Raw genomic sequence first — 23,577 nt, 5'->3', positions numbered from 1 at the left:
GCGTTGCTTATGTGGTATGAAATCATATGTACCATTTCGTTGTAAATGAACACTAAAGTTTGAGGAATGGATATTAGTTTGTGTTTTTCAATACAAGGAAATAATGTACTTTTGGACGGGATTTTTTTTTTATTGAACTTATTTCGCATCATCGTTGCAATAGAAGAATTCGGCGCTCTGTATGGCAAGTAAATTTGTCAATAACTTCATCAATAAAACCGCTTCGACGGTGCAACTGAGACAGCAATTTGTTTTCAACTACCATAAGCATATGCCACTGAAGCCTCGCTTGAAGGTGTGCATACAAGTACTCACAGAGCGTGACGTGACAGCGAAAACAACAAATATCAGAGCTGAGTTGAGCAATTCCTTCTTTTCTTGATTATGTGTAGTTACTCATGTGCATTGAAAAGACACTTGAAATTTTAAGTTGGATGTATATGAGATGAGTATAAATACACGCAATTCCACTGCACAAGAAAAAATGCTCGAGTTCCCTCCCATTGGTTGGTGGGCTTGACGGTATTGCAAACATCATCACATACAATCAATTAGCGTTACAATTTGATAAAGATATGCGTTACAGCATTTAGTTTCATAATTGAATTAAATGAATAATATATGGAACGACTTGAATAAGATGTTGATTGCATTACGCTCCAACATCCGGGGTTGGAGAGGCCGGTAGGGCTTAACTGAGCTCTTTTTTATGTTTTATTTTCATACTACCGGCCCTTATTACCAGTGAGAAGTGAGAATTAAGTAGAGTAAACGTATCCCAATTGGGTTTCACATGATGACAATAAATGAACGGTAAATCGAGTCCATCTTTGACGTTTATTGGTGGTTTGTGTACCATGGAATACTGTGGAATGAAATAGAATATTGTAGAATAGAATGAACTAATAATAATGACCGAACCAATGAGCAAACCACTGATAGCTGTCAAACGATGTTCATCCAGTTTATATTGTGAGGATGTATCGTTTGGGACCTGATGGGTGGGATGATGTGTGAGTGAAGTGTAAGAGTAAGCATGTAAGTGTAAGCATGCAAGAATGGTAATAAAGGCCATCGTTTCAGGTCAGGACTAACGATCGACCATTAAAAGAGATAGAAATTGGGTAACGGTACCCCCATTCATCTCAAATCCATTAGTCATTTCATATACGAGAACCACTAGTTAGAGTGAGATCTGTTATCTCTTTTTGATAGATCAATTTCAAGAGTAACATGAAATTTGGAGCATTTTGCTTCGTTAAAATAGCAGTATTGAACCATTTCCGAACTACTTTTATACGCCATTGCTTCTTACAGACGAGGTAAAGATTTTGTATTCGATTTTATCACAATAAACTTATTGAAAGTCGAGTAATCGGTAAAATAACATGGTGACTCTACTATTGAGATGACTAAAGGCACACAAATTTTAGTTAGAATCTATTAGAATAGAAATAGTAACTCAATGTTGTGATGCCTGCTTGTGGAATACATGTAGGTATGTATGCATGTGTGTATGCGTGTGTGCCTGTGTGTATGTATGTGTTTTTTGTGTGTACAATATACATTATACCGTTCCCTCGGGTGCGTTGTATCAAATTGGTTGTGATGCATTTCGATTGTGAGTCAGTGTACACCAGATGTTCTAAAGTGTCTGAGCGGATGGTAATGCTGTCAAGGATCAACCGAAGATAACGAAATGTGAACATGCTGTAGCAATACTACACCGAAGAAAATAAACTTAATAATTTCATAAGTTGTGACTTATGAACCAGAACAATTTTGATTTCATCGAAGACTTATGCATTTAGTAAGCACGCATATGAACTTTATAAGCATGACTTATGAAATTCATATCAAAGACATATACATTACTTAAAACACAATTTATGATTTTTTTAACAGTCTACCTTGTGAAAATGTCATTCCTTATAAGAACAGTCAAACCATAAAAATGGAAAACGAAGACACCGTTGTTTTGTTTCGAAACTTTGTGCAAAGCGCACCATGTGAAGCGTGCAAAACACTTTTTCATAATTCGAAATTACAATTGATAGAGTTGATTGCCTGTGGAGATGAAGAACTAAATTCGTTAGCTTCAAAATATCCAGTTCATTCAGAAATTGTTTGGAATTGGATTGCGGATTGAAAGAAAAGAAATGTAAGTCTCTATTAATTATTTTATTTCATGATAGTAACACCTTGTTTATGCATGACAGAGCATTTAGAAAATGTTGCGTTTGTGGAGGAAGAAAACATCCAGAAATCGGAAGCTTTTGTTAATTCGGACTCGTTTTTACATGACTTAAATCCATCCATGCAGAAATCCATCATTTGCTATCCACGAAACAGGAAATCATTATCTATTCAGACAAAAAGAAGATTTTTTGTAGTAGGTAGGTGCGGTTTTTGTAAACAAATAAACAATGTGAAGAATAAATTCTGTATCATGAAAATTTTAAGTGTTTTTCAGTTATACATATATTCACCAAGGAAATCAGTTATGAAAACCATAAGATAGCGATGTAGCGATGAATTTCATAAGTAGGGATTATGCAATATGTAAATAAATATTAATCATAAGTAAATCAATCATAATAATAATCATAAGTCTACCTAACGAACTTCATAAGTATGATTTATGAAATCCATAAGTAGGACAATGAAAATATTTTTCTGAAGATCATAAGATCGACTTATGATTTCCATATTGGAAACTTGCAGCGAAATATCATAAATGTTTCTTATGGATTTCAATAGCTTTGTTGCGTCCGTGTAACAAAACCCAAGTGGTAATAATATCATTTAAATAAAAACGCATGTCCTCAGTTCTTATCCGTCAAACCATGATGAGCTGCTCTACAAAGATCAAAGAAACACTAATATTTTTTTTTGGAAACGAATGATTGGATGAGGAACAAGAAATACGAAAAAGCTGAAAGAATTAGAAAAGAATATTGGTAAGAACATAAACACCACTGCATACAACTAACTTTTACATTTAAGGAAACAACATAACATGCCAGCAAAAGTACGGAGTGAAAAATGACAACAAAAGACACTTACGAATCACAGCTGAATAGAACACTGAAATTAAGGTAAAACAGAATATAACTATGACCAAAGGTAAGAAAACCAACATAAATGAATAATAAAAACTGTTGGGTAATAATAAAATTTCCTCATATTGAAAGAGGCGTTTATATGGCGCGCATGCGCTAATTCGGCCTGATACAAACTAACGGGGAGGGCAATACATTTTGGACAGGGCTGTAAAAAGCTGATTGGAGCCCTTTCCCCACCAAAATGTAATATAAGGAAACAAGAAAAAATGCTCGAGTTCAGAACGTCACGTTTTGGCTACGGCAAAGCAATATAAAGAGATCGTTTTGCTGTCATTGGCCAGCAAGCGCCTTTTCATAGACACAATTTATACAAAGGTTATATGCACATAGTTAGAATAAGCGGCAATAGTAAAATGATTCTATCGCAATTATCCACTGCCCATATATAATCGGATCGCAAAACGAGAATCAGCGAATCCCCACAGAAACGTGGTAACCTGTGATGCTCAGACGGGTCATCGAGAGAAAAATTCGCTCTCGCACTGGTGTCAATTCTATGTTAAATTAACCATGCCGGTTTTTTGTGAACAACTGGTTGGTAAACGACTGGACAATGCGCAAGTCAGGCTCCAATGTTATTTTTAGCCTCTTGTCCAGTAAGTCCTATCCCTACCTTCCCGCGGTGCCGGCTGGGATACGAGTAACCATAGGAAAGATCGGGTAACAAACCTCGGTGGGACCTCGTATGCTGATAAAGGGGTGGGGGGGGGGGGGGGCTTGCCTTCTCTTTACAGAGAGCGAGCCTACCCGAGCGTCTGTTCTCCATGTTGGGGCGGCTCGAAACAGCGTCTGTTCTCCATGTTAGGAGCGGCTGATTACTGTCCTTGTGTCAGTGTGGGACTCTAAACAGTGCGGACACGATGGCCCTCCGGCGAGACAGGAGGTTGGTGCAGGCCTAACAAGCCACCCGGAAAACACATGTTACGTACGATCAAGAAAGAAATACGACACGGAATAATCAGCAAAGACCTACGCAACGAACAAAGGACTACGATTGGAAGCTTGGCACATGGAACTGCAAATCGCTTGGCTTCCCGGGATACGACCGAATGCTGCATGATGAGCTATAAATCCGCGGCTTCGATGTCGTAGCACTGCAGGAACATTGTTGGATGGGACAGGAGGTGTGGAAAAGTAGCCGTCGAGCGGCTACCTTCTACCAGAGCTGTGACACAACCAACGTTCTGGGAACGGGATTTGTAGTGTTGGGCAAAATGCGCCAGCGCATGATTGGGTGGCAGCCAATCAGTGATAGAATGTGCGTATTGAAGATCAAGGGCCGTTTCTTCAATTACAGCATCATCAACGTGCAATGAGACGAGACCCGATGACGAGAATGAACCATTCTACGCGCAGCTGGAACGAACCTACGACAGCTAGGAACATAAGGTCCGCCGTGAGTAGCACTGCTGCAACCGTTCTAGGTACGAGGTTATCGAATCGAGGAAATGACTGGTTCGAAGAGAAGAATGCAGCAAGGGCGAGGATGCTGCAACACCGCACTAGAGCGAACGAGGAACGATACAGACAGGCGCGGAACAGACAGAACACGGTTTTCCGGAAGAAAAAGCGCCACCAGGAAGACCAAGATCGCGAAGCGATGGAACAGCGCGCAAATGACACACGGAAGTTCTATGTGAAGGTGAACCGCTCACGTAGAGGCTACACGCCACAGGCCGAAGTGTGCAGAGATACCAGTGGTAGCCTTCTCACGAACGAACGTGAGGTTATCGACAGGTGGAAGCAGTACTTTGACGAGCATCTGAATGGCGAAGTACAAGATACAGAGAACGGTACAGGAATCAATCTGGGTGCACGCTCAGCCGACGACAGATTCCCAGCCCCTGATCTGTCGAAGATAAGTGAGGAGATCGGCAAGCTGAGGAACAACAAAGCTATGGGCAATGACCAGTTGCCAGGCGAGCTGCTCAAACATGGAGGAGAGGCACTGGCTAGAGCGCTGCACTGGGTGATTTCTAGGATTTGGGAGGAGTAGATTCTACCGCAGGAATGGAAGGATGGAGTGGTATGTCCCGTCTACAAAAAAGGCGATAAGCTAGACTGTTGCAATTACCGCGCAATCACATTGCTGAACGCCGCCTACAAGGTACTCTCCCAAATCCTTTGCCGTCGTCTATCGCCAATAGCTAAGGAATTCGTAGGGCCGTACCAAGCGGGATTTACTGGAGCCCGCGCCACTACGGATCACATATTCGCGATAAGACAAGTACTCCAGAAGTGTCGTGAATACAACGTACCCACGCATCACCATTGACTTCAAGGCGACATACGACGCAATCGATCGAGAACAGCTATGGCAGATAATGCACGAATACGGTTTCCCGGATAAACTGACGCGATTGGCCAAAGCAACGATGGATAGAGTGATGTGCTACGTCCGAGTATCTGGGACGCTCTCGAGTCCCTTCGAATCTCGGAGAGGGTTACGTCAAGGTGATGGACTTTCTTGTATCTTGTTCAATATTGCCCTGGAAGGTGTGATTCGAAGAGCGAGGATCGGCACGAGTGGCACGATCTTCCGAAAGTCCGTACAATTTTTTGGCTTCGCTGACGATATTGATATTGTGACACGTAACCTTGAGAAGATGATGGAAACCTACATCGGACTGAAAGATGAAGCTAGGCGTATCGGACTGGCCATAAATGCGTCGAAAACAAAATACATGAGAGAAAGAGGCTCTAGAGAAGAAACACTACGCCTTCCACCACGAATATTGATAGACGGTGACGATATCGAGGTGGTTGACGAGTTCGTGCATTTGGGCTCACTGGTGACCGCCGACAATGACACCAGCAGAGAAATCCATAGACGTATTTTGGCAGGCAATCGTGCGTACTTTGGACTCAGAAAAACCCTCCGATCGTGAAAAGCACGAAATTGACCATCTACAAAACGCTCATTAGACCGGTTGTTCTCTATGGCCACGAGACCTGGACTATGTTGGCAGAGGACCAACGCGCCCTCAGTGTTTTTGAAAGAAAGGTACTGAGGACCATCTATGGCGGAGTGCAGATGGACGACGGAACGTGGAGACGGCGTATGAATCACGAATTGCAACAGCTGCTAGGAGAACCACCTATCGTACGGACAGCTAAAATCGGACGTCTACGATGGGCTGGGCATGTCATAAGGATGTCGGACGACAGCCCAGTGAAATGGTTCTTGAATCTAATCCGAAGAAGAGGAGCGCAGCGAGAAAGGTGGATCGATCAAGTGGAGGGTGATCTCAGAAGCATCCGTGCCTTGAGTGGCTGGCGACGAGCAGCCATGGACCGAGTTATGTGGAGACGTATGCTTGATACAGCAAAGGACACCCCAGGCCTATAGCTGTTAGGTAAGGTAAGTGCTAGAAAACTTGCCCCCACTGCCCCTCTGTAAAAGCGGTCCTGATGTGAAACTCATTTTCAATTTATCTAAAACTCTAAATGATAACGCAGAACGAAACGGATCCATCGTAATGTTAAAACCAGAATTTCGCCTCCATTTCCGAAGAAAGTATTACAATTTCTTGATTTTATAAATCTATCCACTTGTATTCAGGTTTATAATAATGATGACTTCCGATTCCAGGGGTATAAATACACAATATCAGGTCGTTTTATTTCCAGAAAAGTTGAACACAACTCCATCACTTTTGAATGTGAAGACGAAAAGTTTAATTTTAATTCGGCACAGAACTTTGAACGGTTTGTTATTTTGTCTATATTGTCTACGGGCACAATTATTCTTGAAGGATTTCTCTATAGCTTTTGTAGTCAATCGTTGAAATTCAATTGTGTATTTTGCTTAACAAAAAAAATTGACGCTAGTTAAATTATATGTAACGAATGTAACGACGTGGTATTTTACATTTTTTTTTGTAAATCATAAATAATAAGATCAACTTAATTCTTATTTCAACTTTTTGAAATTAACACTAACAAAACTATTTAATTTATTACTTTATTTAAGTCCGATTTTAACTATACTTTTTCAACACACAACACCGATCGAATTACACGAAATAACAGGTATGTAGAGAAATTAAAACATGACGAATGAAAATTTTCGTTGTACTACGATTTAGTTGAAAAAATTTTTGAAGCGTTTGGACTTGATACATTTAGTTTAATTTATATAGCAATTAGCGAATATCGAAAATCGTTTCATAACTATTGTTTGTATTGAAATCTACTGACTTCATTTATGCAATGATACACATTTAGAAACAAAGTAGAAATGTATAGTTTTGAGGTGTTATTGAAATTGGTAGAGTTAATTACATTCAAAATATTTCTCGTGACACTAGCTATGACTTTAAAGTAGTACAGAATCGTAAAGGTTATATTATTTATGCACACCGAATGCGCACTTTGAATCAACAAAAAACTGTATATATTTGGGTTTCATTTAAGAGATGCAACCTGTCAATGCGAAACTAATTACATCTCATTACATCTTAGCCTCGTGATTGATTTGGAGGTAGAACAAGTTATCTTCTGTCAGTGTTAACAATGGTGCATAAAGATCAATTATCCAGGAAGGTGGGAAAAAATGCGTGCGGTAGTAGTTTGTATAGGGATGTTACCATAACCCTAGCCGGGGCTGGTTTGGCAAGGTACACCGGAATATCGCGGCGACAGAACTCGGACAGCGTCTGCCGACAGGTCCCGCAAGGGGTTGTGAACTGTTTCTCCTGGAAACCGACTACCGCCAGGGCTGCGTATTCGCGAAAACCTTCGCTGACGGCTTTGCAAATAGCCGTTCGTTCAGCACAAACACTTGGCCCAAATGTGCCATTCTCGACGTTACACCCGGTGAAGATCTCTCCGGTTGTCGTCCTCAAGGCTGCTCCTACTGCGAAATTACTGTACGGACAGTAGGCATTTTTACGCACTTGAATCGCTGCCTCAATTAATTGGTGTACATTCGATTCTAAAACAAATAAGAATGTTTAAATGTAGGTACTTTATCTCAAAACACTCATCATACTTACCGAGCGAAGTAAATTCCACAATCGTTTCTCCGTCCACCGTTCCGTTCAGATTGTTATTCATTTTCTTTGTTTAAATTTATTTAGTATATGAAACAAACTTTGCAGTTTTAATAGCCACCTGCATGAAAAAATACAATTTAAGATTATTTTAAAAAGGAAAGCTCAAAACATTGGTTAGCGCAGTTTTTTTCATTTCCAAAAAGATCTGAAAACTTCAGTATCACATCGTCACATCAAGAAATCATTTTCCCTAGAATGCATTTGGAGCAATCAATCAAACTACAGATCTGCTTATTACCTATAGCAACCAAACCAGTCTACTGATAGTTATTTTGCAAAATCAAACGACAAGGTCAAGTTGGCGAATACCTAGATGCTGTATCGTTTTGCACTACAACTCACCGTTCAGTTTGCCTTTTTAATTTGCGACATCGATGTTGACCTAGCCAAACAGAGCTGACAGAAAGGAAGAAGCTTTTTATTCGAAAATGTTATCACAGATGGCTACACAAATATTTGCATATTTATCAGCAGTTTCAGGGTATTGTTTACATCAGTATCAGCAGTTTCGGGGTACTGTTACATAACACCAGTTGAATTTATCGCCCTCCCTGCATGCAACATTTATTTACATTCTTGTGAAGTTATCAGCGTTGCCAGGTCATTTTTCCAAAAATCTGTTTTCGGCATAAAAATCTATCTGAACCATATCGGTATTACAGACTCTGCTACAGAAGTACCAGGAAAATGTCACCGGGGGTCAGTTAGGTGAGCAAAAAAAGGCGACAATTTTTTCTCAAGTCTATCCTAGCTTAAACCCAAAATTGGTATTTATCTGTATGATCAGTTAATTATCGGTATTTTAGGAGAACATATCTATATTGCGGTGTAGAGGTCAAAAATAGGTATACCTGGTGTAGCGATATCAGAAAAATGCGTGGCTATATTCAACGTTCTTTGTTCAACTAAACTTTTTCTCTATAAGAAAGGAAACGGAAATGCATGAATGCGTATTAGTCATAGTCAATAAAAATCATTTTTGAAAGACGTGCTGCCAGGTTCTTTGACGACTGAGCATTTCATTTTATAAGGTTTATTTAGACCCGGTATTAACCTAATTATGGTTTTCTTTTTCACCTAAATATTTGTCTTTCTTTAGGACTGAACATCTTCCCCGCCATTGAACTCCTCGGGGTTCAATAAGATCCGTGATTCGTATCGCCCTCGTCCAATGGAAGAACCCTTACCCGGGTGAACAGCTATTACCCGTCCCATTTTCCATTGAACGGTTCATACCATTTTGTTCAAATAATACCTGCTTCTCTTGTTGATGCTCTGGAATGTTGTCTGGAAATTGGGCAGAGTTCGAACACCACTTATGCAGTGTAAAACCACCTTTGCTAAGAAGTACATCCAGATCTTTACGAACCGCTACTAGTTTCTCCAATGTTTCAGCTCCCGTAAGCACATCATCGATGTAAAAATCGTTCTTCACTATCCCTGCTGTCAGGGGATGAGCATGGCCTTCATCAAGTGCTAATTGTATTAATGAGTGATTCGCTAAAAAAAAGACGCTGCAACCAAGGATGGCTTTCATCGTATCAAAGAACGCTCACTGGCAACTCCTCACACGATTGATTCAGTACCATCAAAGAGAGACGGATATCATCGCAACAACAAAAACTCGGCATGGCTCATTTAACATAGAATCGACACCAGTGCGAGAGCGAGTTTCTCTCGATGACATTTCTGAGAATCATAGGTTAGCACACTGCTGTGGGGTTCCTCTCTGAAGCAACAAGCGGTCGCTTATTCTCGTTTCGCGATCCGATTCTATACAGGCAGTTGATAATTAGATTTTTTATCATGACGTCACAAATGAACAAGCATTTATCCTTGACAGTTCAGCGGTACTGTTTACAAACAAGCTTAAACAAAAATCGAAGAAAACATCTTAAACAATCATCTTTACATTTTGCAACTAGTCACTTTTATTTAATAAATCTCAAAAACAAATCATATCCAATAGTGCACAAAATTCTATTTAGGCTATATGAACCGTAAATGGTCTCATCAAATTTGTCAACAGACAAACAAAAAAATCTCTGTTTACAAACAGTACTGCTGAACTGTCAAAATGTGTTCATCCGATTGAGGTTAGCAGCGACGGTAAAAAACCTAATTGCGATAGAATCATTTTACTATTGCCGCTTATTTAAACTTTGTGCATATAACCTTTGTGTCTATGAAAATGTGTGTGAATGCTCCACACAAGTGTTTTGAAATATTGCAACCTAGTATGAGAATCATCAAGTTGAAGCATCGATTCGATTTTCTGCGATAATTGTCAACTGGCGATTCTCTCTTGGGAAATTCCACACAGCAACGATCATTATCAGACTGTACTGCCAACCACTGGATTTATGAGACCACCAACGACCTATCCATATACGGTTTCTAATCAATATAGCAGTTCATCGGCAAGTTTGACTTTACCTGTTTTCAGTAAACCAAAGAAATGTCTTATTCCGATCAACAAGTCCACTCCTTGTGGGCGATTTAATTCTGGATCTACCAGTTCTTGATCCGTTGGTATCGGCCAATGCGAAATGTTTTTGTAGTTTGAAGGAATCGTTCCCGTAAAATAACAAGTCATTCCATATTGATTAAAGATTGATTTCTTTGAGAATATACCTCCACGTTTACCGAACTGGTTACCCTAGTCTTGGTACCGTCGACACCCATAACTTTCATATCGATAAATTTATGTTTTACTCGTAACAAAGATGCCGTTCTTTCAATGAGAAGATTCACTTGTGAACCGCAGTCCAGCAAAGCACGACACAGCTGCGGATTTCCAATATCGTTGATACGTTTATAGGAACGTTGCTAGGTAGAGACCGCGGCTTCGTCCACTAGACATTTGTCTAGATGGTATAGTTTTGTTGCATACGATTCTCCTGGATACCCAATTTTACAATATACCGAATAGGCTGTCAAGGGCTGAATGCAGTACCGTAAAGTGGTAGGTTTTTTTGCTATTTTCCCATTTTTAATTAAATTTTCTTGGAAATGGTGCAGAATATAGAAAAACCCACCTGACAATGTCTTCGAAATTTAGTTGAGAATATTCTGTGAAATTTTCAGAATGATTCATTGTATTTTTTTCTGACTGAAGAACTTCTGAAAATTGGAACGCTCGGAAATGCATACCTCTACTTGTTCATCGAATATCTCGGCTTTGAAAGCTTGTATCATAAATCTACAGTGCAAAGTCTAGATAATTTAGTTTAGATGCGATTAGTACATAAAAACATATATGTTATCGCGATAAAAATAAAGTCTTGTATTTTTCTGTGAAACAAAGTCAGTTTCAATGCATCCTCCATTTTTTTCGCTTTGGTTTCCTGGTAGCATTTTGAAAAAGGAGAGAGAAATAAAATTGGCTCGATAAGGCTGCCAACCACACAGACATTCAATCTTTGTGAAAGTTGAATATTTTTCCATTGTTCATTGGAATCCATGTAATGTTTAACCCATACGATAGATTAATGTGATAAAACTTCTCATCAAAATAATAAAATGTATGCTGGCAACCCGGTACAGTTTGCTCATATACGAGAGAGTACAAGAGAAAAACGATGCGCAAAGGGAATTGAGCGAGCCACGTGGTCGATTTAAAACTCAATACGCGACCCTCTGTCCTCAGACCTTAAGTAACGTAACCATACAAAAATGGTAATTTTCTCGAAGAATTCTTAGCAGAAACGATAAAAGAAATTGCTTGTTTACATTCCATTTTAGCATTACTCTCGTTCAGTGAGTTTCAGTACCACAATATATATTTGTCTACACTCTGATTTCTAATCACCACTTCAACCATTTGTAGTATTGTTCTGTTATCGTTTTACAGCAAAATACTATTCAAAATTGTTTGAGCGTACTCATCCAACTGTTTCATCGATAGTGTCAAAAGGGATAGGAAAAATCATTATAAATGTTTTGTGTTGCTTCCGTTTCCTTTGTTTAATGTTGATTTCCACTCTACCGATGAATGTAAATCTAATGAATTTGATTATATCCTAGAGAAGACCTGCCGCTTTATCCAATTGAGCTATAGTTGCACTTGAGTTAGTCATTAGTTCCTCCTCATAATATGTTGCACTTTTCAGAAATTGCAAATCTCAATAGTAGATTCTTCGGGTTTGTGACAAGTGACAAATGATCCTCGTGTGTGATGTAGAGTTGGGACAAAATAATACATTTTATCTATTCGACGAACTAATAAAAAAAATATCAAATCGAACATGTAGCTGTAATCCAAGACTCTGAATTGGTCCGGAGTATTCATAAGCTCAATATATACGAGAAGCAATGAGTACAATATTTACATTTAACAATGCGTATGATAGGTCATAATGTATTGCTGCTATATTTGGTTAGAAAAAGTAGATCTTATGTTCCGTAGAAGATAGAGTTACTCTAAATGTGAATTAGAATAATCAAGTTGGCCTTACTCCAAATAGGGTTGTCGGTTCAATTAGGTTTTTTACCGTCACTGCTAACCTCAATCGGATGAACACATTTTGACAGTTCAGCAGTACTGTTTGTAAACAGAGATTTCTTTTGTTTGTTTATTGACAAATTGGATCAGACCATTTACGGTCCATATCGCCTAAATAAAGTTTTAAAACATTTGTTCACGATTGAATACGGTTCGTTTTTGATATTTATTAAATTAAAGTGTCTAGTTGCAAAGTGTGAAGATGATTGTTTTAGATGTGCTCTTCGATTTTTGTTTAAGCTTGTTTGTAAACAGTACCGGTGAACTGTCAAGGATGAATACTTGTTCATTTGTGTCGTCACGATAAAAAACCTAATTAGGTTTTTTATCGTGACGACACAAATGAACAAGTATTCATCCTTGACAGTTCAGCGGTACTGTTTACAAACAAGCTTAAACAAAAATCGAAGAGCACATCTAAAACAATCATCTTTACACTTTGCAACTAGTCACTTTTGTTTAATAAATATCAAAAACGATCCGTATTCAATCGTGAACAAATGTTTTTAAACTTTATTTAGGCGATACGGATCGTAAATGGTCTGATCCAATTTGTCAATAAACAAACAAAAGAAATTTCTGTTTACAAACAGTACTGCTGAACTGTCAAAATATGTTCATCCGATTGAGGTTAGCAGTGACGGTAAAAAACCTAATTAGGTTTTGCACTTTGACGACACAAATGAACTGCCGATAAATCAAGTTCATCTTTGACAGTTGCCGTGTACTTGTTTTGTTTTGCGACTGCAAGTTGAAATTTGAAAAAATTATGAAAAAGTGCCTGTTAAAAACGTATTCCACAGTGAAAATAACTAAAAAGATTGCGCTGTATGTGTTTCCAGCATCAAGGAGCGATTTATGTATGAATCTGTTGAGTGTGAGGCGACTTGCAATTTTTACATTCCAACGATGAACTTCTGATGAACTTTTAAAGTGTAAACAAGTACACCTCGACTGTCGTTTTGTTCATTTTTGTGAGGTTATGTCATGTTCGTGCAAAACCTAATTAGGTTTTGCACGAACATGACATAACCTCACAAAAATGAACAGAATGAACTTTTTTTGACAGTCGACGTGTACTTGTTTACAGTTTAAAAATTCATCAGAAGTTCATCGGTCGAATGTAAAAATTGCAAGTCGCCTCACACTCAACAGATTCATACATATATCGCTCCTAGATGCTGGAAACACATACAGGGCAATCTTTTTAGTTATTTTCACTGTGGAATACGTTTTCAACAGACACTTTTTCGTCATTTTTTCAATTTTTAACTTGCAGTCGCAAAACAAAACAAGTACACGGCAACTGTCAAAGATGAACTTGATTCATCGGCAATTCATTTATGTCGTCATCGTGCAAAACCTAATAGATATGTAAACAAACCACTGATAGCTGATAAATGGTGAACTTGATTCATCGGCAGTTCATTAGTAATTCATTCGAGTGGTCATCGTGCAAAACCTAATGCATAAGACACTGTTCTTACAAACCAGTTGTCGTATGTTCGAGCCCCGACCTGGAAAGATTGGTAGTGTCACTAGAGTCGTAGCACCAGCCATGCAATGTGTCTGTACATTCTGAATCGGCTGCGAAGTTTGTTGAAACAGAAGGTCAAATTCCACTACAGGAATGTAATACCAAGGCTTTTCACTCCAAATAGAACTTTAAAATTCGCTCATTTATTACTGTAAGTGGCTGGAGCATTATAAAATGAAGCCATACAAAACTATATTACATCGATAATAGCCATAGTGAATTCAAGTGGGATGGTTCCAGAAGTGTTGTTACAACATATCATAAAATAACCATATACTATAACAAAACAACAAATCATATCATCTGTGTACAACGTTGAACGAAAACCATGTTATCATTGAATCCAAAATATACCATAACAAATGATGCTAATGATTTTTATATAATTTGAACTGTACCAGTTGCCATTTTTAATTATGCGGTAATCCAGCTATCGAGTATGCACTACACGATCACTAACGGGGGGACGGGTGTAGCGTAATGGGTAAGTCGATGCCTTTCACGCAGCCCACCTGGGTTCGATTCCCAACCCCGCACATAGGGTCAGAAAGTTTTTCTGGCCCGAAGAGGTGAATGACCTTAAGGTTAAAACCTCTATAATCGAAACAAAAAAAAAACGATCACTAACGAGTAATGTCATTTTTAATGAACGTGTAAGGGCAGTAATGATGAATTTTCTATACAAAATTGAAATGTAGTCATTAAAATGACATTTATAATTCTCGTGTAAGAGCCGCTTCTCATCTTGTCTCAGCACATACCCACTAGATTAGTTAGAAGCACTCAATATTGAGATGTTTTTTGGCAGCGTGTAAAATGAATCTGGAAGATATTCGGGCGATATTCATTTCGCACGTTTTTTTGGTTCTCGTCTTTTCTTTCGAGATTGTGTGACGTACGTGAATCATCATCGCCATACGTTTTGTACGACTGTTCTGGTCTGTGTCTGTGCATTGTGCGGTATTCGGTTTCCTTGGCAGCCTTTCGTCGTAAAACAGCTTCCCATGCCGGAGGTTTTTGTTCGATAGATATGTTGTACAAGAATGCACGTCCCGGTTATAAGAGGTTTATAAAAAAATCAGCTACGATCTTGCTCGCTATCGAAGTATTAGGTTTCGCTGTCACCTACGCTGGGTGGCAAAGACTCAACACAAATAGAGGTATGTAAGGACGACTGAATTATTCGCTGCGGGTAAGATTTAACTCTACCTGTGGAAAAAGAGACAAACAATTCCTTTTAAATTCTGACATTGATTTATTGTTATTTTAAATTTTTTTGGTGTAGATTTTCGACATTACATAAAGGAGAATTATCCCTCGATTTTGGAAAACTATTACCAGCTGGGCGAGTACCTAAGCGGCGACAAAACAATTCGCAATCACGACGAGCTGGTCTGGAAGCAAGAAAAGGCTTCCCTTGCTGCCACCGCTACGACTAGCAAGTAAATAAACGATGAATGTGTACATCAAATCCGCAGTTTATCTAGCAGTCTTCGGTGGAATTGGATACGTGCTGCTAGAAATTACTAAACCTAGTCAGGCAAAAATCGACGAAATCAAGCAAAAGCAAGCTAGTTCTGGGCAAGCAACTGGCCAGAAAGCCTTGTTTATGCAAAAATTGAAAGAAGCAGCTGAGAATAAGGACCCTATCTATTTACAAAAGAAAAAGGAATAATAATAGCAAGCTAGTATGATTTCTGTCAACATGACATGCAAATGAGCAAGAAAATTTCATATTTCCAATTTTTGTTTTACAGGTTTTACATCGTTAGTATAAAACGTAGACATGTCAGAACTAACGGAACACGGTGGATTTAGCGAAAAGGAGAAAATAACTGACCTTCTTGATAGACGGCACAAGGAGCGCAAAAATCAAATTGAATCTGCGAAGTTAGAACGTCAGAAAGATGCGGACGAATCAGAAGCTATTGAATATTTTGATGCATCGTTCGAACAAGAGGTTAAGAAAATCAGTAACAACTTGGATACGGTAGTAACGATTGACAGCGGCAAAGCCGTCATTTTCGAAAATGTCCAAAAGGATATTTTTAATCTGCAACGATATCTGTCCACGTCGACGTTCTTTCTTCACGAGTACAAAATCAAGGTGTGTCAGAATACGATCAATGAGCTTTGCAAACGATTGGACACGTTGAAAAACGAACATATTCCCAAGAAAAAGTTTGGGTTCAAGAGTAAGAAGACGGTTAAAAACAGTCAAGACGGACGATATGCTATTGGCAAAGCTGCGAATGCAGCAAGCGTTGAAACTGCGGAAGACCGTATGAAGTGGACTTTCTCGGGAAGGCGGAACGAATTAATTAAGCTATCTCGTGCTGCAGTCAACGATCAAACAATTACGGGATCAGATTTATGCAACTGCATAGTTCGGCTGGAAGGGCATTCAGGTTCGTTGCAATTTTCCAAGCTTAAAAATTGCCTAGTATTTTGCGGGCCAACGTCGAGGTCAATTTTTCTGGATGATTGCGTCGATTGTAAATTTGTAGTTGCTTGTCAGCAACTGCGATGTCATCGTTCGAAGAACTGCGATTTATATCTGAAAGTAACATCCCGCGCTATTATTGAGGATTGCAGACAGATTCAGGTGGCCGAATACAATATGAGCTACGACGAATTTCATAATGACCTGGAGAAATCTGGTTTGGACAAAGCAGCTAATAATTGGAATGAATTAGATGATTTCGACTGGCTTGCCACGGACAAACCATCCCCGAATTGGTCCATTCTGAAGGATGATCAAGTCATCACCAACTGGAACTTGTTTCAAAGCCAGCATCAAATAACTTATAATCTATCTAACAGCGATGAATAATAGATAAAAAAGGCTTTTCGCTTCGCTTTTTGTAGTATGTATTTGTGTACTTTCTTCTTTTATGCCGATGTCCTGGCTATCGATTGCAACTAACTCAAATTGTTTTCCACTAAATTCGTTCAAACTTTATAACCAACGAGATGACGCTTGCCAATGCACTCGCCTACATAGAACCAGAAAAACACCTCTGCCGTAACTAGCGAGTTTAACCATGCCTCTTTGACGGTCAGGTTTTTCCATGCTCCGGTGCGAGCTCCAGAGATGATCCGGGCAATGCCATTTCGAATAGCCGGGATATCTCCTGGGGTTGGCGGCGTGAGTTCTACTTTGGCATATTTAAGAAAAACGTTGAATTTTGGTCGGGCCTGGGTCAGCAGAGCTGGAAATGTACATCGTAAATTATGTAACCTAGCCAGTAGCCATTGAGATTTATTCTCAAAATGGTGTGCGATGCTTACTCGATACCAGTGCAGATCCCTTGTTTGCTAAAGCAGCCATAGTTCAAAATGGATATTGTTGTGCTGGAATGATCGAAACAAACTTCAATTAGGCATAAATTCGATGAAATCTTACGGAAACATACATTGCAGATCCGTCACTTCGGAAAAATTGAACCAACAGTACACGAGCGAAAAAGATAGCGAAATGTCAATGTCACAACGAAACGATGAACTTATAGTGAACAGTGATTTTGAGGAGTAAGAATATTACAATGAACGTAAATTAATCATTGAAATGAATGTGTAGTTTTTTGCAAGGATGCCAGGGGTGGAATCATGTAAGGTGATTATCACCAAGTGATTATCACTTTTGAAAATTTGGAATCACGTAAGGTGATAATCACCAAGTTCTGTCACCACTGCTGAGAGGCTAACATCACTATCAAACGTTGGCATTACGTAAGGTGATAGTCACCACGATTTATTCACCTTCATGTCAAAATGGAGGTGATAGCAATTTAGTTATCACTTTCAGTAGTGATTTGATTTTTTGAGAAGTGGCTTTATAAATTATTGTCCGTTAGGTGAATTTTAAGCCACTGATATAAAAATAACCTACCAATATTGGTCGGAGAGGATAATTTTTAATGAAATTCGTACTCATATTGTGTCAAAATTAAATACCAAAATGAAAAGTAACTTAGTTTATATAGTTTAAAGAATTCATAGAATGAACGGTAGTATTTATCAATTAAATCAATTCATTTATGTTATAATTATTATTTGAAGGAATATCATTGGGGTATTCGTAAAATCAAAGATAAATTGCTTTCTGGAAAAGTGATAAGTTTATGAATGTAGACATCTCCTGTTGCACATAACGTAACATAAAAAAACTATGCTAACATTTTCAGTAGAATAATCGTAAAGTGAATGAAAACTATACAAGAAATTATTTAACGGATCTTTCTCATTCGAGAGGAATGCCATTCGTTGTGAAACATCAAGAAGATCTAACAATTCGTGTCATTTCAAAGCTAGCAAATTTATCCCAAAGAATTGACTGTGACATTGATTTCCATTGAAAAATAAAAATCGGCGCTAAATTAAACCAACAAGTGATTTTTTTTATTTGTTTGTGCGCAGGCAATTTTTTTCAACGTTACTCTTCGATCCATACAAATCATCATTGATAAACATGACTCGAATTAATGAAAAGGATTGAAAACTATAGGAATAAAAATTTAGATTTTAAAATATTATATGGGTATACGCCACTTTCATATGTTACTCCTCCTAATATCAACGGTATACGCCACATTCATATTTTACTTCTGAAAAATTGACGTTTCTTTACAAGTGATAAATGGAGTGAAGTTGGCTCAATCACCGGTGATGGTGATAGTAAAAGTGATCACCTTCGGTGATTCCAAACATTCTGGTGATCACCTCGTTATCACCAAGAGGTGATAGTCACTTATCACCTTACATGGTTCCACCCCTGGTTCGCAGCTTAATCAAATACTTAGTATGCAGTTCTGATTTTAGAAATTACACAGATTTCCGAAATCGATCACACACTGCCAATGAGTCCCTAAAAGTCTTGAAAATGCTAGGGAAAACACAGTGGAAATGTAATAGGGTAACAGAGGTATTTTGGCCCGCTTTAGGAAGCAATTGCAGAATATTGTGAAATTCATGTATTAATTCCATACACTATGATAAAATCTCATATAGAGATTACTAATACACAATTTTTGTATTATATGAAACATATTGTGACATAAAACCATCGAAACTGTATTCGTGATAAACGATTATAAATATCATGTTTTTTTGTTTATTTACGCCACCTCATTTATATTTTGGCCATAGTATAAATGGATCATTTATATTTTCGCCCACTTTAAAAAATGATCTTTTTAATTAAAATAAATCATTCCTACTTTAAAATTAGGCTATAGCTTGACTGCAAAGCTATTCTATTTATCAATAGAACAAAACCGGTAATCTCCAATTCAGCTGAACGCAGCACGTAATTTTTCAATCTGTCTATTAAGGAATGTTGCTTGAATATAAAAAAATTCGACGAACGCCAATGATCATCGTTCGTTTCCCTTCGCCTTTGTTCGATAATCGCTCTGATATTCGGACTTGTCCGTACATTCGGGTGCGAACGAAGGCGACGCTCGCATGAAGATCTACAGGGTCCGGCACTCGAAGTGTAACCAATTAAAAAGGCCATAAATTCAGTTTGGAAAATTACTTCTACTTAATTCAAAGTACAAAATGTGTAAAAATAATACAAAATTCAGAATCAATTCACTTTTGCTCGATATGACCACCTTTTGCCTTGACTTGATGACTTGAGAGAGCGAAGGAGTTGCTTCGTTTGGCCGAAAGCGGTCAATTTCCGAACATTGTATTTTCTGACGAGAAAATTTTTCCAATTGAGCAATTCGTAAACTCTCAAAACGATAGAGTTTACTTGACCGACCGTTCATACGAGAATTTGAGTCATCGATTAGCCACCAGGAGGCAGCACCCGCAACAGATAATGGTTTGGGCCGCTGTAACCGCAGATGGGCGCTCTCCAATCGTTTTCATCGAGCCTGGCGTCAAGGTAAATGCGACATATTATCGGGAAAGTATTCTGGAGGTTGCTTTGAAGCCGTGGGCAGACAAACATTTCGGTGGCAGACCATGGACGTTTCAGCAGGACTCGGCACCGTCTCACAAAGCTCGAGTGAACCAAGAATGGCTGAAAAACAAAGTTCCGAACTTCATCACGTCCACACAATGGCTCTCGAATTCACCAGATGCGAATCCAATGGATTATTCTCTTTGGGCCATTTTGGAGAGCAAAGTCCGAGCTAAAAGATACACCAGTCTCGAGGCGCTGAAAAAAGTTATTGTCCGCGACTGGGCCAAAATACCTGCAAGTCACATTCGTCCAAACGAAGCAACTCCTTCGCTCTCTCAAGTCATCAAGTCAAGGCAAAAGGTGGTCATATCGAGCAAAAGTGAATTGATTCTGAATTTTGTATTATTTTTACACATTTTGTACTTTGAATTAAGTAAAAGTAATTTACCAAACTGAATTTATGGCCTTTTTAATTGGTTACACTTCGAGTGCCGGACCCTGTATTCCTTGCAGTCATTTGCATTGAGCATACCCTCAAATGACTTAAGGCAGACCCTGTCAGCTTAGAGCGAAATCAATCTTCAGTTCAGCAACGACTTCGCACGGCATCACATTCAACATATCATGTCAATTGTATGGGTGCGCAGTGCTGCTATTGTTGCACGCTCGAATTTGACATTTATTTCCCCTACTTCTATGTACGAGATTCGATGCAGACTCGCCTGAGGGCGTCATGCTCGCAAAAAAGGATGTTGCCAATGATTTGTTCGGGAAATGTGAGAGCTGGATATCTTGTTACTATGATGTCTTTGCTTAAGGCGAATATGTAACGAATATTCATGCAGCGATCATCGTCAAAATTTCATTCGCGATGATCGTTCGTGCTGTCATTGAAACAAGCAAATTAAGACGTTCCCCCCGTATATGTGATGAACTATATCCCAGCACTCTCTCATTGCTGCTACCCAACGCGCTATGATGAATTTATAAGATGAAGAATGCTTCGCGAAGAATAGAATCCAACGATCATCGCAATGACGCTATTGGAACCAATTTGAAGAGTAAAATAAATGAACGAATGTATAAAACGAACATGCACGATGTATACCAGCAGCGAAGAGTGTATTAGTAAATTCAGATTCTCTACGATTATTGCTTATTCATTTTCACCCTTCTCTCTTTTGTGCAGTGAATAGTTCAACGTTGTGCAGGTGTGAGTAATATATGATATGCGCACTGAAGATGGACGAATGAATTTGTTATACGAAGAATATGAGCAACATTGTATTTAAATGCAAAAAAGGTATCGCTACATATTGGAATCTACGACGTGAAGTAAGAACAATTGGACAGAGAGCCCATCTTCTTTCAAAATCACTAACACTTGCTTGAACCAAATCCGAATATCGAGTCGTGTATCCAGTTCTGTAACATTGTGATACTTCACGAATATTAAACATAATATGCAAGTTTTTTTCTTTTTATGCGATATTCACCTAACCAGAGACCATTTTTGTAGAAACAGAAAATGAAAATTATAGAATGATAGTACTCAAGAGAGAGCAAGGATGTGAATATATAGAACGGAAAATGAGAGACGTGACAGAGGGTCATTTAGGCAAGGAGAAATCTTTTAGTAACTTAACTTTTACCTTCTACCAGAGGAGTCGGGTTTAGGCATCTGAACAATGCGAATCGCCCAAGTCTCTGCAATGCGAATCGCCCAAGAATATGCAAGCTCATGAGGTAATTAAACCGTGCGCTATCTGTAGATAACACAGAAAGTAAATCTTATGTAAGAAGAAAAAAACAACGCTCTATTTATTAACCGGAACTTATTATTTATTAACTTAGTAACTGGAAAATCTTTCCGGGAATCTTTTAATATCCAATTATCCAGTTCTGTTTTTTTTTCCAATGATATATTCAATAAGTCTTAGCTCTAAGATGCCAAGGACAATCCAGTTCTGTTTCTTCGAAGTGCAGTAGATGGTCCAAAACTGATTTTTTTTGCTTGTAATATTTATCCATGCGGAATTTTCTAGTAGATCGCGGTATTCCAACGCGATTCTAGAATTCAGAGAGTTCCGTCCAAAACTAGGTTTAGCAAATGAAGTGTATTTTTTTTAAACCTTACGATAAAATAAAGTACTTGAGCATGCATTTATAGATATATTTGAATAATGTTGACAAACACAATTCACCATCAAAGATAATCGTCTTTGCAGAGAGTTATTGTTGACAATGCAAGCTTACACAATAATAAAAGTCATGACGAAAATGCATTTTTTCTTAAAATTTGGAAGCTATTTTAAACATGGTGTAATTTTTAATTATATAATATGGCGTTACTTTTATTTTCATGATCCTTACTTCAAATAGTGTGCAATTGTTGACTTACTTAATTACACACACAAAACACGTCGTATTTGAGATGCAATATCTTTTGAAAAATGATTGCGAAAATTCAACCTCCTCTTAATTTTTCGTAATCCGACTGCCTAATTTTAATAACTGATTTTTTGTAAGAATATCTACCAAAATTATATTATCTTTGAAAAATACCTCTCCAATAGGTAATCTAATGTTATTAGCTTCAAATTGCAATATGGGTTACTTAACGTCGGTTAAATCCAAAAGTGTGTTAGGTAGGCCAAAATATATGAGGTGGTACCTCTGTTACCCTAGTTTTTGTAGAAAAAACGAGTTATGTAATGTTATGCAGTTTATAGTAATGATATTAACTAACCACAATTAACTTACGCCTGGGGGACGGGTGAAGCGTGATGGGTAAGTCGATGCCTTTCACGCAGCCCACCTGGGTTCGACTCCCAACCCCGGACATAGAAAGTTTTCCTGGCCGAAGAGATGAATGACCTTAAGGTTAAAACCTCTATAATCGAAACAAAAAAAACTTACGCCTGAATTGTTGAGAAGCTCGAATAAAACGAAATAAAGACTGTCCCAGAAAGTATGGACGCACTTTGGTTTCGTTGTAAATAATTCACAAGTGTTGGATAATCAAATTTTATTCGATATACTGATAATATTAGACTACAACAACAGAATATTATTCTCAACATTTGCTACTTAGCCATTGTAGACTAGCTGCCGTACCTTCTTGCGAACGTTCCTCATTAAATTCCGTACAGACTTCTTGGCGACAAGTTTTGATACTTTTTTTCCAATCTTTTTCGAACTGTTGAATGGTTTCGGCTGCCGAGACATGTTTCCTATAATGTGCCTTCGTTAATGCATAAAATTCCTCAATTGGTCGAAGTTGTGGGCAATTTGGTGGATTCATGTCTTTTGGGACGAAAGTGACATTTTTGGTAGTATACCATTCTACCGTTGATTTCGAGTAGTGGCAAGAATCACGATCTGGTCCGAAGGCAGCAGGATCCTTGTGGTTTCGAATCATGGGTAGAAGTCGTTTT

General features: G+C 38.4%; 4 protein-coding genes across 6 annotated transcripts; 2 read left to right on the top strand and 2 right to left on the bottom strand.

Moving 5' to 3' along the window:
* Window positions 1–6,759: 6,759 nt before the first annotated feature.
* LOC131432062 (cytidine deaminase-like) lies at window positions 6,760–9,103 on the bottom strand. Of its 3 annotated transcripts, none has more exons than XM_058598112.1 (3): window positions 9,034–9,103; window positions 8,123–8,240; window positions 6,760–8,061 (listed from the first exon to the last, which is right to left on the bottom strand). In XM_058598112.1, exons 2-3 carry the CDS (start codon window positions 8,181–8,183, stop codon window positions 7,655–7,657), a joined length of 468 nt encoding a protein of 155 aa, XP_058454095.1. In that variant the 5' UTR covers window positions 8,184–8,240; window positions 9,034–9,103; the 3' UTR covers window positions 6,760–7,654. The 3 variants fall into 3 exon arrangements, with proteins under 3 accessions (XP_058454095.1, XP_058454094.1, XP_058454093.1); XM_058598111.1 differs by lacking the exon at window positions 9,034–9,103 and adding an exon at window positions 8,421–8,964; XM_058598110.1 differs by lacking the exon at window positions 9,034–9,103 and adding an exon at window positions 8,525–8,959 and having other exon boundaries at window positions 6,761–8,061.
* Window positions 9,104–15,101: 5,998 nt separating this feature from the next.
* LOC131432061 (protein CEBPZOS) lies at window positions 15,102–15,821 on the top strand. Its single transcript, XM_058598109.1, has 2 exons — window positions 15,102–15,383; window positions 15,509–15,821. Exons 1-2 carry the CDS (start codon window positions 15,254–15,256, stop codon window positions 15,667–15,669), a joined length of 291 nt encoding a protein of 96 aa, XP_058454092.1. The 5' UTR covers window positions 15,102–15,253; the 3' UTR covers window positions 15,670–15,821.
* Window positions 15,772–17,097, top strand: LOC131432059 (tubulin-specific chaperone C). The gene is made up of 2 exons (XM_058598107.1): window positions 15,772–15,911; window positions 15,981–17,097. Exon 2 carries the CDS (start codon window positions 16,010–16,012, stop codon window positions 17,054–17,056), a length of 1,047 nt encoding a protein of 348 aa, XP_058454090.1. The 5' UTR covers window positions 15,772–15,911; window positions 15,981–16,009; the 3' UTR covers window positions 17,057–17,097.
* On the bottom strand, window positions 17,071–17,762 carry LOC131432060 (ATP synthase subunit g, mitochondrial). Its single transcript, XM_058598108.1, has 3 exons — window positions 17,640–17,762; window positions 17,515–17,577; window positions 17,071–17,435 (listed from the first exon to the last, which is right to left on the bottom strand). Exons 2-3 carry the CDS (start codon window positions 17,552–17,554, stop codon window positions 17,176–17,178), a joined length of 300 nt encoding a protein of 99 aa, XP_058454091.1. The 5' UTR covers window positions 17,555–17,577; window positions 17,640–17,762; the 3' UTR covers window positions 17,071–17,175.
* Between the last annotated feature and the right edge of the window lie 5,815 nt (window positions 17,763–23,577).

Source organism: Malaya genurostris, chromosome 2, assembly GCF_030247185.1.
Source record: "Malaya genurostris strain Urasoe2022 chromosome 2, Malgen_1.1, whole genome shotgun sequence".
In the NCBI taxonomy this organism is placed as follows: Eukaryota; Metazoa; Arthropoda; class Insecta; order Diptera; family Culicidae; genus Malaya; species Malaya genurostris.
Note: the sequence above shows the minus strand (reverse complement) of the source record. Positions and strands in the feature narration are given on the sequence as shown.